Consider the following 17,027-nt stretch of genomic DNA (forward strand, 5'->3'; position numbering starts at 1 on the left):
ATGAAGCCCAATACAATTATCACTATGCTAGTCCTTTCAAAAGCTGTGTGCATGTAAAACAAGCACATATTTACCAAATGAAAATTTTAACATGAGCAAGCTCTTCTGCAAGTATCATGATCAGCCTGACTACGCCCACTGCAAGGCAAAGGCCTCTCCCATGTTCTCCAATTAACCCTGTCCTTCGCCAGCTATGTCCACCGTGTTCCTGCAAACCTTCGCCCATGGAACATTTTGCTGCTTCCTGCTACGCCTGCCTTCTCTTGGAATCCACTCCGTTACCCTTACCAGCGATTATCTTGCCTTCGTCTTACATGCCCTGCCCAAGCACCCTTCTTTCTCCTGATTTCGACTAGGATGTCTTCAACCCGCGTTTGTTCCCTCACCCACTCCGCCCGCTTCCGATCTCTTAACGTTACGCCTATCATTTCTATTTCCATAGCTCGTTGCGTTGTCCTTAACTTAAGCTGAACCCTCTTCGTTAGCCTCCACGTTTCTGCCCCATAGGTGAATACCGGTAGGATACAGCTGTTGTATACTTTTCTCTTGAGGGGTATTGAAAAACTGCCATTCATGATCTGAGAGAACCTGCCATATGCACTCCACCCCATTCATATTCCTCTAGTTATTACTCTTCATGATCCGGATCAGCGGTCACTACCTGCTCTAAGTAAATGTATTCCCTTATCACTTCCAGTCATTTCTAAAACCACACCTATTGTGCTTGACGGTTCTTGTCACATAATACATTGTGCAGTTTAAAATATAGGGTAACCTTGAATCGGGAAAACACTTAAACCAATGACAGTTTTCTTGCTGAAGAGAAATGGCTGTTACAATTCCTGTTTCTCAGATACCATTAACTGAATTTCATGCTCTAAAATAGTGAAGGAAAAATTCAAAATTTTTTATCTCAAAGAGGCAGACAACAAATTTCAGTTTGGTTTGGGTTGGTTTATGGGGTTTAACGTCCCAAAGCGACCCAGGGTATGAGAGACGCCGTAGTGAAGGGCTCCGGAAATTTCGACCACCTGGGGTTCTTTAATTAAACGTGCACTGACATCGCACAGTACACGGGCCTCTAGAATTTCTCCTCCAAAGAAATTCCAGCCGCCGCGGCTGGGATCGAACCCACGTCTTTTGGGTCAGCAGCCGAGCAAATTTCAGTTGCACATTTTTTTTTTGTTTTAATGATGCATAAGGCACTACTATGCACGGATAACCACACAGTATTCGCCTATGACTGCTAAATAATTTGTAATTAAATATCTTCTCTCTCCTGCTTCACTTTTAAAAACTGAGCAATGGCAATGGCATCAAAGGTCAGTATAAGCCAGGGGAGGCATGAGGAAAACTGCAATATAATTGCGGCTTCGTCATTCATTGTGATTCCGACTCTTAAGGCAGGCTGGCTTTAGCATTGTAACTAATTAAAACGATGAAGTAGCGATATAGTAGCTTTTTTGTGCCTTCCATAACCTATACTGAACATTGATGTCATAGCAATTGCTATGCTATTGAAACAGGGAAGAAAAGAAATCTGGTTGTAATTCTTGATGGAACAGCGCAAAACATCGGGACAAGAGACAAGCGCTGACTTACAACTGGTTTTTATTTCGAAGAAACATTGCTTCTTATACCTTCTTCACCCTCTCAAAAAACACATGCGTCGCAACCATATCGTTCAAGCGTCCACAAAAAAGCATAAGACAAATAATCACAGATATTTATAATCACATTTTTAACATGTCAAATTCTTTCTTAGTCAAAGCAACAGACAGCGTGCTGACACAATCGTCGCGCAGACTCGCTATCGAAGCTGCCTCGATTATTTCCCGGACTAACTGGTCTTTGTGATTAGCCAAAGCTTTGCATTTTTGGAAAACCGCTCCTGTTCTTGGTTTTCATTAATGATATCACTGCTGATATACCAGTAAAAATAAAGCTTTTTGCAGATGACTGCATAATCTACCACGCAATATCTACTTCACATGACCAGGTAACCTTAAACTCATCCCTCGCTAAATTACAAACCTGGTGTTCCACGTGGCAAATGGCTATCAACACCAAAAAAACAGTTGCAATGACTGTAACGCGAAAGAAAGAACCGCTAACTTTTAAATACCAAATCGGAGATCATTATCTAACAAGAGTGTCAAGTTTTAAGTACCTGGGAATCATAATCACGCCTGACCTTAGTTGGAACCAGCACATAGACTACATTAAAAATAAAGCAATGCAGCGACTGGGATATCTAAGAAGAACCCTCGGAAAATCCCCACCTGAAATAAAACTACTAGCCTACAAGACATACATTAGACCGATTTTGGAATACGCAGCCATCGTATGGGACCCTTTCACAACAACAAACATAACGAAACTAGAAAACGTTCAGCGCAAATCAGCGAGGTTCATTTACAACTGCTATAGTCGGCGCATGTCCCCCACCTGTCTCTTACGGACTGCTAACTTAGAAGCACTGGAATCACGCCGGTATCGTGAAAGATTAAAGTTTTATTATTTACTGTACAACGAAAAAACTCGAATAGACAAAAACCGATATATTCAACCCGCAAATGCGCGTGCGACCCGATCATTCCACAACAGAAAGGTAAAGGATTTCACGTGCAAAACCAATGTGTTCAAGAACTCTTTTTTCCCAAGGACGACCCGTATCTGGAATGTGCTGGATGCCCAAACTGTTGAATGCCCCACTCTTGATGCGTTCACAGACGCGCTCCTGAGTAAACAACGAAATGTATAATAACCTGCTCTGAACCTGTTCTTGTGCCCCGTGTTCACCTCTTACGCTCTCGACACATTTTCTTTGTTTTTTCTCTCTTCTTTTTTTTCTTTCTTTTTCTCTTTTTTTTTCTCTTTTTTTTTCCCGGCCACAATCAAACTCTGTACAAAGAACCGTGCGAATTTGTCGCTGTTGACCATCTGTTATCTTGAAGTGCGTTTTCTTGTCATGTGCATATATTCTGTACGGTCACGACCACCCACTCCTGCCCAAGACCTTGCATAAGGTTTGCAGTACCTGTAAAATAAATAAATAAATAAATAAACTAGTTGAAGGGCAATCTCTGCAATGGATTCCCAGGTTCCTGCAAGCTTGCTCGAAATTATTTTTGTGTTCTAGCAGCCTTTCATTCATGCACCTGCCAGTCTGCCCAATGTACTGTTTACCGCAAGTCACTGGCAACGAATAAACAAGGCCTTCGGTGCACTCCACAAAGGGGGTTCGATGCTTTATCGTGCATCCCTGCTTCTTTTTGGTCGGATCGGAGTTGACTCGTCTGCACAGACTTTTGAGTTTATTAGGAGCAGTCATCACTACATTCACGCCAGCTTTTCGACCTATGCCTTTCAGGCGATGGGAAATATTGTGAAGATACGGAATTGCTACTACCGGCCTCCTTTCTTTCTGTTTCTGTGCATCATCTTGCTGCTCGGGCCTAGCCTGCATCAGGTGCTTTTTCATCTGCTTGGCAACAGATACCAACAGGTGCGAGGGGTAACCCGAGTTGCCAAGCCGTTCCGCCTGGCGAAGAAAGCTCACCTTCATTTTGTGAACACAGGATTTCCTCAAGGCATTCGTGAAGCACAAGTTCACAATAGCCCTCTTGGTCAGCTTAGAGTGAGCTGATTGGAAGGGCATTGGCGCTTTCTCCGCTCTGGGCTCATAGGCCCAGCAGGCGTGCCCTCTAGTGAACTCAAGTCTCAGGTCTAAAAACCTGAGTGACCCTTGAGCAGGAAGCTCGTGCGTGATAATAAGTGGCTGCAAAGCCTGCGCAAAGCGACCCACCTCCTCCATTACTGCTTCTAGCGTATTCGCCCTTTGGCCATCACAAAGAACTAGGTAGTCATCAACGTACCTAAATACCTTTTTAACACTAGTACCTGCAAGCGTTACGTTCAGGAACCTGTCTTTTCGCGCCAAGTACAAATCACTGAGTAGAGGCGCGATACATGAACCAATGCAAACACCGCATTTCTGGAGATACACTTTTTCCTCCCAACAGACGTAAGTTGACCTGAGGTACACTGCTAATAGCTCCAGGAACCCTCTAATAGACATTCCGCAGGCGTTTTGAAATGCAACAGCACCATGCGTATCTATGCATTCTTCTACAGACACCATCAGCTCGTCATGCGGTATGGAATAATACAAATCTTTTACATCAACTGAGCATGCGGCAAAGACACTGCTAGAATTGTCAGTTAAAAATCTAGCTATATCGTCCGAAGATTTCACCTGAAATGGGTCGTCAATTGTTAGTAGTTTTAATTTTGCTTGCAAGAAGACACCAAGAATCTTTTGCCACGTCCCTCCCTCAGAAATTATTACCCTCAAGGGCCAGTCTGGTTTGTGAGTTTTTACAGTGAAAAACGCGTCCAAGTTAGACTTCTTGCAAGTTTTTATGCCTCGAAGGAGGTAGTCAAGTTTAAGTTCTTTGCATAGCTTCATAGCAGTTACCTTTGCTTTCCTAACAGCTGATGTCTTGTGCTCGTCAAAAACAGAGCTGATGGTTTCTAACGCCTTAGTTTTGTACAAGTCCTTGGAAATCACAGCAAAGCCCCCCTCTTTGTCAGAGGTCAGCAACGCAAGGGAATTGTCTTTCAAGTACCTTACAGTACGTCCCACTGGGAGATTCCTCTCGCAGAGCTGGTAGCGGCCACTTTCCGACTCAGGGCTTGCCTTGGCAACGCGCCGCACAATGGCAAGAAGCTCCGGTGTTGTCTTCTTCGGTTGGATGGCAAACTTAGGCCCAAGGCTAAGCACCTCGCGGACCGGTTGTGGCAGAACATCCACACCAAGCGTGTGGATCTTGTTTTCTTGGCTTTGTTCGGTCATGCCTCTTCTCCTTTCATTGTAGTCAGCGCGCAGCAAGGTGCAAGGAAAGTGCAAGGTGTATTTCAGACGGAGCCGACGTCGTTGGCCGCTACCAGCTTGTCGGGGTATACGGGCAACATCGTATCCAGGGGAGTGGTCACTCGGCGGCCGAAGACAAGCTCGAAGGGAGTAATCCGCGTCGTCTCTTGAAGTGCCGTATTGTATGCGAACGTGGCGTATGGGAGAATTTGATCCCAGGTCTTATGCTCTATATCCACGTACATGGACAGCATGTCGGCCAGAGTTCTGTTTAGCCGTTCCACCAGGCCGTTAGTCTGCGGGTGGTACGCCGTGGCCTGTCTATGGCTAGTGTGTGTAAGATTCAGCACTGCCTTAGTCAGGCGGGCCGTAAAAGCTGCCCCACGGTCGGTAATAATAATAGCCGGGGCGCCATGGCGCAATACGACGTCGTGAACAAAGAATGCGGCGACTTCGGTGGCAGTTCCATTTGTGAGCGACGCGGTCTCAGAATACCGGGTCAGGTAATCCGTCGCGACAACAATCCAACGCTTTCCATTAGTTGACTTTGGAAAAGGGCCAAGAAGATCCATTCCCACTTGTTGGAAAGGAGTTTTCGGTGGAGCAATAGGTTGAAGAAATCCGGCTGGTTTCATGGGGGGAGATTTGCGACGTTGACAGTCACGGCAGGTTTTAACATGGGATCGTACTGAAGGTAATAATTTCGGCCAATAATACTTCGCCCGAATTCTGGCAAACGTGCGACTAACTCCCAAGTGGCCGGCGGATGGTTCGTCGTGACAAGCGCTCAAGATGTCAGGCCGTAGGTCCATAGGTACTACGAGCAGGAATGTCTCTTGTGATCTTTCAAAATTGCGCTTGTAGAGAACCCCACTTCGTAAAGTGTATGACTGCAAGCCACGACGAAAAACAGGCGGTACCCGACCACCGCGGCCTTCTAGATACTCGATGAGCGGCGCCAGCTCCTGGTCCTTGCGTTGAAGGTCAGCCATATGGGATTGAGTAATGGCCCCAATGAAGGGAAAATCGTCGGCGTTTTCCACTGCAGCGGAGTCTAAGGGCGCGCGTGATAAGCAATCTGCGTCTTGGTGTTTAAGTCCCGACTTATAAACAACGGTAACATCATACTCTTGAAGACGAAGGCTCCATCGAGCCAAGCGTCCAGACGGGTCTTTGAGGCTGGCCAGCCAGCACAGCGAATGATGGTCGCTGACAATACGGAAGGGTCGTCCATACAAGTATGGTCGAAACTTGCTTATGGCCCAGATTACCGCAAGACACTCCTTCTCGGTCGTTGAATAGTTCGCCTCCGATCGGGATAGTGTTCGACTCGCGTAAGCTATAACTCGTTCTACGCCATCTTGCCACTGGATAAGTACAGCCCCAAGGCCAACGTTGCTGGCATCAGTGTGGACGTCAGTTGCTGCGTTTTCATCGAAATGGGCGAGTATGGGGGGCCTGTGGAGGCGGCTTCGGAGCTCCTGGAAAGCTTGTTCTTGATCGCCTCCCCACAGGAAGGGTATGTCTTCTCTGGTTAGTGCTGTCAATGGTTCAGCTATCTTGGAGAAATCTTGGACGAAGCGTCGGTAGTAAGAGCAAAGGCCCAGAAATCGCCGAAGTGCCTTTTTATCGCTGGGACGCGGAAAACTTGCCACTGCGGTAGTCTTGTCGGGATCAGGGAGAACGCCCTGTGCACTGACAACATGGCCGAGAAAGCGAAGTTCTTTGAAAGCGAAATGGCATTTCTCCGGCTTGATCGTTAATTGTGCGCCTTTGAGTGCTTGAAGCACAATGCGCAACCGGTCCAGGTGTTGCTCGAAAGTAGGCGAGAAAACGACGACATCATCTAAGTACACTAAGCACGACTGCCACTTCAGACCTGATAAAACCGTGTCCATCATACGCTGGAACGTGGCCGGCGCAGAGCAAAGACCAAACGGAAGCACCTTAAACTCGTATAGGCCGTCGGGCGTCACAAATGCAGTCTTCTCTCGGACTCTCTGATCCACCTCGATTTGCCAGTATCCGCTTTTGAGGTGTAATGAGGAAAAGTACCTGGCATCGCGTAGACGGTCGAGGGCATCATCAATCCTGGGGAGCGGATAGACGTCCTTTTTGGTCACGTTGTTTAATTTCCGGTAATCCACACAGAATCTCAGGGTGCCATCTTTCTTCTTGACGAGGACTACTGGCGACGCCCATGGGCTCGTCGAAGGCTGGATTACGTCGTCCGCAAGCATCTCATCCACTTGCGTTTGAATGGCTTCACGTTCCTTAGGAGAAACCCGGTACGGGCGTTGGCATACCGGTAACGTGGCCTCATCGGTTATGATGCGGTGCTTGGCGACAGGAGTACGACCGACCTTGGAGCCAGTGGCGAAGCAGTCTGCGAAATCAGTCAGAAGAGCCGAAAGAAGATTCCTTTGATCGGGCGTCAAGTCCGGGCTAATTTTAACGGTTTGAAGGAGACGGCAAGATGTAGCCTCCTCCTGAAGGTTTGCCCCGGCGGTGCATAAACGAGGCGAGGCAGTAACGTCGTGAAGGAAGGCAACAGCCGTTTCCTTGGCGAGGTGCCGCATCTCCTTAGCAAAATTCGTCAGGAGGACAGTAGCACAACCGTTATGGAGTTGAACGAGTTCTCGAGCAACGGCTATCTCCTTCTCGAGAAATAGCGGGAGGTGCCCATCCACGATGCCCTCGTAGTCGTGAAACAAGTCATGACGCACAAGAACAAGCACACTAGACCGTGCTGGCACCCTCACGTCATCGCCGACAATACGCAGGACGTTGAGTTCCGGATCCTCGATTTCAATGCGCTCCACGGCCCGTTTCGTCGAGAACGTCACACGCGCTTCTTTCAGGTCAATGACAGCGCCGTTAGTCTGCAGGAAGTCTAGGCCAAGAATCAAGTCACTCGCGAAGTACGACGAATTCTCCGACATACACAAAACCCCGGATGCCGACACGCGCTGTGCACTTGCCTACAGGGGTAATCAAGTGACTCCCCGCCGTGCGAATTTTCGGGCCGGACCAGTGCGTCAAAACTTTCTTCAATTCGCGGGCGAGGCCGTGGCTCATTACCGAGTAATCAGCACCGGTGTCTAGTAACGCCGTTACATCGGCTCCATCAATCTTTGCGCGCAGATCGGAGGTAGTGTGTCGGATGCTGTCACCACCTGTCCCAAGCGGAATGTCGTCGTATCGGTCGAAGGTAGCCCGTTGGATGCTGTTGCTACCTGACCCCAACGAAATCTCGTCGAGTCGGCGTGACGAGGACGGATGATCTTCACATTTCGCGACATCAGCGACCCTGCCTCCGAAGGCCGCTGACATTAGTTTTCCCGGCGAGGGCTGGGAGAGCGTCGGCGTCGGGGATAGCTCGGACTTGAGGAACGGTAGCTTGTCGGGGACGTAGACCGATGCTCTTGGTAGCCGGACGTAACAGGATGCTGTTGCGCAGCAAGGTGACTTGCGATTTCAGTAGACCGCTCGCCATTTTGAGGGCAGGGGTCGTCCGGTGCGAAACCCCGCAGGCCGACGCGGCGGTACGGGCACACCCGGTAGAGGTGACCTGCTTCACCGCAATGGAAGCAGAGGGGCCGACGGTCGCGGGCCCGCCATGCTTGACTCTTACGGGGTCGCTGATAGGTTGGCGGAGGGGTGTAGCGAGGAGGACCCTGCGGCTCCATTGCTGGAGCTGCGGTGTTGATACTGTGGTCCTGCGTGGGAGCCCTAGGTAGGACGGACGCGTAGGTGGGTCTCGCGTCGAGCTGGTAGGAAACGTCAGGAACTCGCTCAGCTGCCATACGCACCTCGTCCCGGACGACTTCAGCTAGTGATGGAAAGGACGGCGTGTTGCAAGGCATCCGGAGTGCTTGCAGTTCTTCTCGCACGACAGAACGGACGAGGTTGCGTAGTGCATCCATATCGCTAACGCCCTGCATAGGTAGTGCGTCGGACCCAATGATGTTCACGTCGCGATTGTATTGACGAGCCCGGTGTTGCAGCGTCGTCTCCATGGTGGTAGCCTCACTGAGGAACTCCGCAACAGTGCGCGGTGGGCTGCGCACTAGTCCTGCGAAAAGTTTTTGCTTCACGCCCCGCATCAGGTGGCGCAGCTTCTTGTCTTCTGGCATCTGTGGGTCTGCGCGCTTGAAAATACGCGTCATGTCCTCATAAAACATGCGCACGCTCTCGTTTTGGCGCTGGTTGCGCGAGTGCAGCGCAGCTTCTGCTCGCTCCCGGCGGTCGGCGCTTGGAAAAGTGGCCTTCAAGTCACGACAGAAGGCTTCCCAGGATGGAAAGGAAGCCTCATGGTTTTCAAAACATGTCCGCGCCGACTCTTCAAGAGCAAAGTATACGTTGTGGAGCTTACGCTCATCGGTCCACCCGTTATAACGTGCCACACGCTCGAAGGCCTCAAGCCAGTCCTCGGCGTCCTCGAACACGTCTCCATGAAAAGACGGTGGTGTTCGCGGCTGATGACAGAGGATGTTTGCGGGAAGCCCACTCTCAGATATCATTGCCGCAGGTGTTACAGGGGCCCGAGGCTGCGTCGGCCTGGTAGCGGCCGGAAGGGGTCCAAATTACGGGGGCTCTCCACGTAGGCGGCGGCCGAGGCGCTGATGTACCGGAGTAAGCTCCGTAGTGAGAGGTAGATTATGCGCTGGAAGCGTACCCGGCACTGCCTCCACCAGATTTGTAACGTAACGTTACAAAGAAGTCTCCTGCGCCGAGGAACACCGGCAGCCAGTCAGGTCAGCACTAGACGGAGCAGAGTCACTTCGTCTTTCTCCAATGGCCCGTTGCGTTCTTCCTCATCTTCTAAGGAAGGCATGTGTCAATATAAGCTACTCAAGTCTGACCCACAAGTCTGACTTCAAGCACTTCAAACAAATGCCCTTAATATTCATAAAATTGGTGACATTCCCCGGGGTGTGACTAAGTATTTCCATTGTATTGAATTGCTAATACCTCTTTTACAAGAGCAGCCTGCCTTTCATCACTTAATGTGCATCCAGACGGCTGTGCTTCAAGGAACATACGCTTCCGAGATCTAATTAAGGCCCCCTAACATTTTTCTGCCTTAAACTGTTGCAACTGTGCTTTAATACTGTTTGTCATCAACGTAAGCCTCCGGATTTTTCTTTCTAGCTCATGCAGGTCGTTTAATGTACGGCCAAGCTCACGATGGTTATGACGCTTCAGAAATGCGATTCGTGGTGAGGCTTAGATTGCAAAATCTTATCCTCCTGTTTGAATAGATCCCACTTATGAAAGACCGAAATATAACCACAGGCCCATGTATCATAAATTTCACCTTTCAGCAGAGTTATCGAGCTTCCAGAACACCCACCGAGGCTATAGAACACGACAGCAACACATTCGAACCTTCGCAGACACCTTGCAATGATCACCAAAAAAAACCTTCTGTACCGAGTAGCTATGCACATAATTTAGCAGTCTAGCAGAAACAGAGATACTGTGTAACCGAGCGTTTGAGGAAGATTGGAAATGTGTGCAGTGCCTACTATCCTATTTTTGTCACCCTGTGTCAGCAAGGATATGTTCACAGAACAAGTTATTTAAAATAGCTTAACTAGGGCCCTTACGCACAGGTAGCACTGATTGGACCTCATTATTGCTAACACAATTCAAATCACCAAGGAATATGATTTGGCAATACGTGCACAGAACGTTGCCTAACAGCATAGAGAAAACCCCTCTTTCTCGGTACCAGGTGCATGCAAACAAATCAACCTCCACTGTTCAGCACGCCGCGAAGTTCGTGGGGGGTGTGCACTGATGGTAGACAACGATGACTTGCAAAAACCTCATCCAAGGGTCAGGTTATAAGAGTGACGTGACAACATTGACTCGCAAAAAAGTTGCCGACGTCAACCAAGGGTCAGGTGATAAGTGTCATGTGATAACAGTGGCTTGCAAAAAAAGTTGCTGATCTTCAAACACATGCTTTCGCATTCTCTAATGCAACAGACTGCAGTTCTCTGCAATTTTTCATTATGAAATTATAAAGACTAATCCATAATCGCACCCACGCACCTCTGTAGGCGTGTCAGTTCGTAAAAATCAAGTCACTTAGCCTTGCAGACCAAGAGCTCACGCACCGAACAATGGTGCACACGTAGAGCCATTTGTGACGTAAACAGAAGTCTACCAGGTGTTCAAAAGACAATAAAATGCGTCATTTTAGCGAAGGTGAAAATAGGTTTCCGCGTAAAATATGTTTACTTAGCCTTTCCCGCTGTATGAAAGCCTTGTGAGAGCTTTTTCTGATGAAGACAGCCAAGTGCGAGCCTAAAAGAAATATTATTACCATTTTGGACTCCGTCAATCCATTTCAATTCATGCACCGCTTTTGTCAAAAGTAAAACGTCCAGAGGGTTCACTTCTAAACCATGTGGTTGGGCTTTGTAGAAACAGTGCAAGTGTTAAATCTCGGAGGGGCGAGGACGACTGTATCTCGCATCCCTAGCAGATTCGAATGTTTGCAATATAAACTAACTGCTGGGCTAGTTACTTTTGACAAAGGTCATGCCATCCCGACAAGACGGGCGGCCTTCATACTTAAGATTTGGAACTCGTAAAATGTGTGCGAATTTTATGCATGGCCGCATGTGCAGCAATGGACTGCAAGCTCCAGACCTGTAGACGAGGGCCGTCCCTGGCTTGTATAGGGCGACTGTAAAGTTGCATAGAACGCTTAAGGGTGAGGATCTAGTGTAACCTCCTACAAGGGCTTGTTTTGGCTGGCGCTGAATGGCACGTTTTCCCCCGACAGAAATTCATAGCAAAAAATCAGGCTGCCGGCCGGGTTTCAGACTCCTTGAGCGAAATCAGCCAAACGTCCAGAGTTACGAATTCCCAGCTTAACACTTGTCAAGTTTCCCCGGAGCTAAGAAATCTTTGGCAGAACAGCTTTAACTCTTCGCTCATCACCTCGTATGTTGTAGCTGTCATGATTTGTTTCTTGGATTCTTTCAAAATCCTGGCACTAAACACTTATGGTGGGCTGAGGTCCACATCACTCCTGAACTAGCGAAACGTGTTGTGGAACCCGATAAACGACATAGTTTTCGGGATTAATTTGTTTTTAGTCAGGGGCTCTGCGCCTGCTTTCGGCGCTTGCTAACTAAAGCTTTCCTTCGCTTTGCGACGCGTTTCAGATGCAAAAGGTGAAAGATTACATGCAAAATCAACCCGGTTACATTGTCGGCTGGTCTGTGGACAGCATTTCTGAGAACGTCACCCCATCCGAATGCGGCGGCGAAATGAATCGCCTGAAAGCTGCCCGAGACTTCCTGGACCAAAAATAAGAGTTGCTACGCCAGCCTGGAGGGTATCATCGGACCTCGACACTGTCCTTCCTTAGTTATTTTTTCCATGGCAGCGTTATTCATGTGAACGGCTTTCTTCTGTTCATCCAACCCCCTGCTAATTTTCGCCGTCACCTGAATGACCCAAAGGGAGCAATGAACTTTGTTTGACTAGCGCCCGCTGCTGCCTGATCATCGCGTCAGCGGGAGGTCAAGATACGTTTGGGTTGGCGCTGCATATGGTCCTTGACTGGTGTCTATTTTAAACATCTTTTTGTGCGTGCGCAACGATTTTATACCAGGGACTCTTTCTCTATTAACACTGCCTATAGTATATCACTCTCTACACGTTTCTGTTTGTGTAGCGCGAATGTAAGGGTAACTTTCAGTCAGAGCACCACTACTGGAGAATTCATGTTTTCTTTATGTGTTTTGGCTCCCCAACGTGCGCTCATCGTCTTCTCATGCCTGTTCAAATAGTTGTATGAAGCGTTATATCAGGACTCAAAATCTGTTCAGTGTGTATAGTAGCATGTAGTGTAGTATACTGTATTTAATATTCTTTCCGGCCAACTACGCATCGTCTGGAATCCTTTCTTAAACATTTTCGTCGGCCATTTACAATTTCTGAAGTTCCTGCTCTAGACGCGACATCTGCATACGAATGACCTACAGTCGCGCAAACAGTGCGCAGGCAACTACTTTGCTCTAATCCCCCGTTACATAGCTGCGTTTTGTGCCCATTCTTTTTGCCGCGTTGAACAGTGTTAGCCCCAGTAAGATATGGGTCTGAGCTTGTTTGCATGCTCGATCACAAAGACACGGACGGGTAAAGACAGACGCGTTGTCTGTCGTTTTCACCCGTCGCTATTTTTCTGCGCGGTTTATGTCAAACGCCTTAGTTGTTCTCACACAAATTATATTTGCTTTCAACCAAATGACCAAAATAATTTTCGTACAATTAGAGGGAGTTCCTGGAATACTCATCTATAGTTCTCAGGCACTTCAAGAAAATAAAAAACTTTCTATGTAAAACAAAGAATACGAGTGATATAGTATTACACAAGCAGAATAATGAGTTTGTTGCAGCAAATTCATTTCAGTGGAGGTTCATTAGATGCGAACAAGTGTTTCTTCATCGCATTCGTTCAAAAACTCTGTACTGAGCTGGTCTGAATAAAGAATAAAAAATATTTAGCATTTCAGAGCTTGTAGAGGGTTTCAGCAGAGTCGGACAATCGCTCGGCCAATACGGCGACACTTTGGCGCCAAATGCTAGTGTTCAAATGCTTGCTTGGCCATATTTTGCCATTCAGTCCTGGTTACCATTTACTTTACGACGGCGCTACAACTGTCTAGTGTTACTGGCGTCGTGCTCTGGGGTTTCGGGGGATTATTGAACGCTACAAAAAATTTTTGGTTTAGCACCGCTCGGACGTACTTCTAATTCATTGAATCAAACTCTTTCGTCTGATCAAAAGACGCAAATATATAGCTTCTGCTCTCGATAAACTCTTTCCCAAACCTCGACCACAAGCACACCTTCCCCTCAAAATATCCCGCTCACTGCCCGCCACAGAAAACGCCCAGCATACTCTATACCAATCCACGTGGGAGTGCCCAAACCCCGGGACCACTCTCTTCCTGGTCCGGTCAAAAATGGCTCATCGCTCGAGCCTGCAGAATACCAGAAGCTATTGGATTCCTGGACTGAATCCACGGTCACGTGGATTGATTCCGCAGTCTTCATTCGTAATAAAAATCCATGGGGCACTTGACTCTCTAAAGTGCGTAGAAGCAAAAGCCTTTTCCTCACCGCTTTGACTGCCTCTGTTGCTGATTTCATGCCGTTTGTGAATGAAAGACATCGCTTGTGGCACCGGTACTGTGGCGCCATCTAGCGTCAGGCGCATGCGTAGTAGAGAGAAGCGACAATAACTCAGTTACTTTACCAATGGCACTTGTGACGTCACCACTGGATGACGTCACACCGAAAAATCACTAGTTACTATTTAATGACCAATTGCTAATTTTGACTAATTGGAATCACCGACTGTGTACTATGAATTAATTATCAATGGCTAATTACTAATTGTTTACTAACGACAATGCAATGTACTCAATGACCAAGACTAGTATTCATGACTACGGCATACTACATCACCGATGACGTCATCACATTGATTGACAGCTATAGTGTGACAGCATTTTTCCCGATAGCCTGAGCCATTAAAGGGTTTTACCTTAAGTTTTTTACCAACACCACCGGCCGGGCCACTTCATACTCCGAGGAAATATGTCGCGTATGCAAGCTTACCGCTTTGATAACTTTGCTTTTTCGTGAAAAGTTGCTTTGTTCGTGGGCATGAAAACTTTTAGGCAGAGCAATTTTTACTTCCTTTTGTTCTTTGGCTGGGCAGCATATAAATCAAACACAAGACGCGGGTTCGATCCCGGCCGCGGAGGTTGAATTTCTTTGGAGGAGAAATTTTAGAGGCCCGTGTACTGTGCGATGTCAGTGCACGTTAAAGAACCCCAGGTGGTCGAAATTTCCGGAGCCCTTCACTACGGCGTCTCTCATAGCCTTAGTAACTTTGGGACGTTAAACCCCATAAACTAACCAACCAACTTGATGCATATAAAAATACAAATATATAGATCAGCACATGATGCAGGCAGCACAGACAAAAAGTCGAAATTTTTTGGCTTTGCGACGGTCTTTGCCCCTTTAAAATTTGCATATGGAGTAATGAAAAGACCAGACAGACAACAACACACATGGTTAGGCATCGTTAAACAATTTTAAGAGGGAGCTGTAGGTATACTAACTGAAATGTAACGCTAGCAGTGTGATACAAGGACAATCATTATTGTTAAAAAAGCACGACAACGAAGTCAGAATCAAAAGCCAAGTAAGTTTAAGAAGTATGGTAATGAACAGGACCATAGTTACTTTCCATAATTTGTGTGCGCACGAGGTACGAACCAGGTCTTATCATGACGAGTGTTGTATTTTTTTATGTGTTTGGACAACTGCATAGTTGCGCAAAAGTGGCTTCCTCACTTCTGTTCTCTAAACAGCCTTGCAAGTGCAATTCATTAAAAAATACATTTACAGGGAAAACTTAAAAAGAGGTTCAGTATGTGCATCACGGGCTTAGTTGCTAACGGCTCCTGCAGCCTTTTTTTGTAGTAGATAAAGTTTAGAAATGTTTGATCCTGTAGCGTTACCTAGACTAGGTAGCAGTTTTTGTTGGAAAATAAAAGAGGGGCTGTGCTCTAGTCACTTGCCAGAACGGGGCAGGAAGAAGCGAACTTTTGCAAGGGCGCCTAAGATGCCTGCAAGTTTACCTCAAAGCATGTCGAAATGTTTAACCTAGGTTTAACCGGTGTCAGTATTGACACCGAGGCATTAACCGAGAACCTGACATTCGCAACTGAGTTTCTAATAATTATACGGTCGGCAATAATGGCTCTAGATTTTTTAGTTTGAAATAGAACCTCTTTCATTTCGTTCGCTTTAATGTTACCATTTTGCACGACACTATGTAATTAAGTTATTTAACGCTAAATTTGCGCGATTTAAAAGCTCACTACAGCTACTAGACGTAAATATTAGGGGTGTGGCATCGGAATAGGCATGTGGCGTCGATATGGTATCGCAGTAGATATTGATGTCAATTTAAAATAGCGGCCCAAGAATGCTTCCCTGAGATAACTCACTTGTAATTGATTTAAAAAGCAAAATATGGTTTCTTATTACCACCGTTTGGTACTGATGCTCGGGATTGCTATTTACAAGTCTTCAGAATCATGCTCTAAAACCGAAAGTTTCCAGCTGTCCAATCAGTGTTTTATAGTTAATACAATCGAAGGCTTTGAAATTTTCTATGAATACCCTTAATGATAATAATTTCTATTGAAATGCTTTTAGGATCAATTTGTTTTTTTGTGGTGAAAGTGCTATTTTTGTTGACGGACGTTATGTAATCCTAAACTGGTCGTGGGTAATGATGTGATACTTTCCCAGAACGAATTCATTGTATCGTTAATGTCTCAATGCCTTTTCTAAAGACCGCATTATTGATATAGGCGTGTGATTTGATAACAGGTTCTTGTCGCCCCCATTGATGGTTGTGGGTAATGATGTGATACTTTCCCAGAACGAATTCATTGTATCGTTAATTTCTTAATACCTTTTCTAAAGACCACATTATTGATATAGGCGTGTAATTTGATAACAGCTTCTTGTCGCCCCTTTGAATTATTGCTACTTTCGCTTGTTGCATGCTTTTCGAAAGTGGGGTACTAAAATGCGAGATTACATATCTGCTCTAGCACCGGAACACTTGTATCTATGCAATAATTAACGGGGCGAATTTAAGTGGTCGACACCAGTGATTCTATTGTTTCGAAAAGTTATGAATGCATTCTATATTTACAGGGCATTAGGTAGGTCTTATAATGCACTCGCAGGATTTTTAGATTTTAGATGGTGAAGACTTGCAGGAAGATGAAGGCTGTTTACAAAATAATTAAAGTAATCAGTAAAGTTTCACACAGGTTCTTTGTCTTCCTTATTGCACCAGCGGTGCCCCGCCAGAGACGGTTTGTTCCAACTGGAAGACTGAAGCTCTTCGCACCAGGGGTGCCCGTCAGAGACGGTCTTGTGTTCAGTTGAGACGCAGGGGTAAGGCAAACACTTCAAATTTTATGTACAGTATTTACAATAGATACAAGTTAAAGCACTCGAGACAAATTAAACGGCAAAAAGGACAAACAACAACAAAAAGGTGGATCTGGCTAATACTAGG

General features: G+C 46.6%; 1 protein-coding gene across 1 annotated transcript in view; it reads left to right on the top strand.

Annotated features, from left to right (window-relative positions):
• The window catches only part of LOC149325442 (uncharacterized), a 98,479-nt gene extending 86,266 nt beyond the window's left edge, over positions 1-12,213 (top strand). Inside the window, exon 7 of the mRNA XM_089563275.1 lies at positions 12,064-12,213. Within this exon, the coding sequence (XP_089419401.1) occupies positions 12,064-12,213 (150 nt within the window). The remainder of the gene's footprint in view (positions 1-12,063) is intronic.
• The last annotated feature ends 4,814 nt before the right edge of the window (positions 12,214-17,027 follow it).

This window comes from Amblyomma mixtum, chromosome 10 (assembly GCF_055824585.1).
Source record: "Amblyomma mixtum isolate Tamu chromosome 10, ASM5582458v1, whole genome shotgun sequence".
NCBI lineage: Eukaryota > Metazoa > Arthropoda > Arachnida > Ixodida > Ixodidae > Amblyomma > Amblyomma mixtum.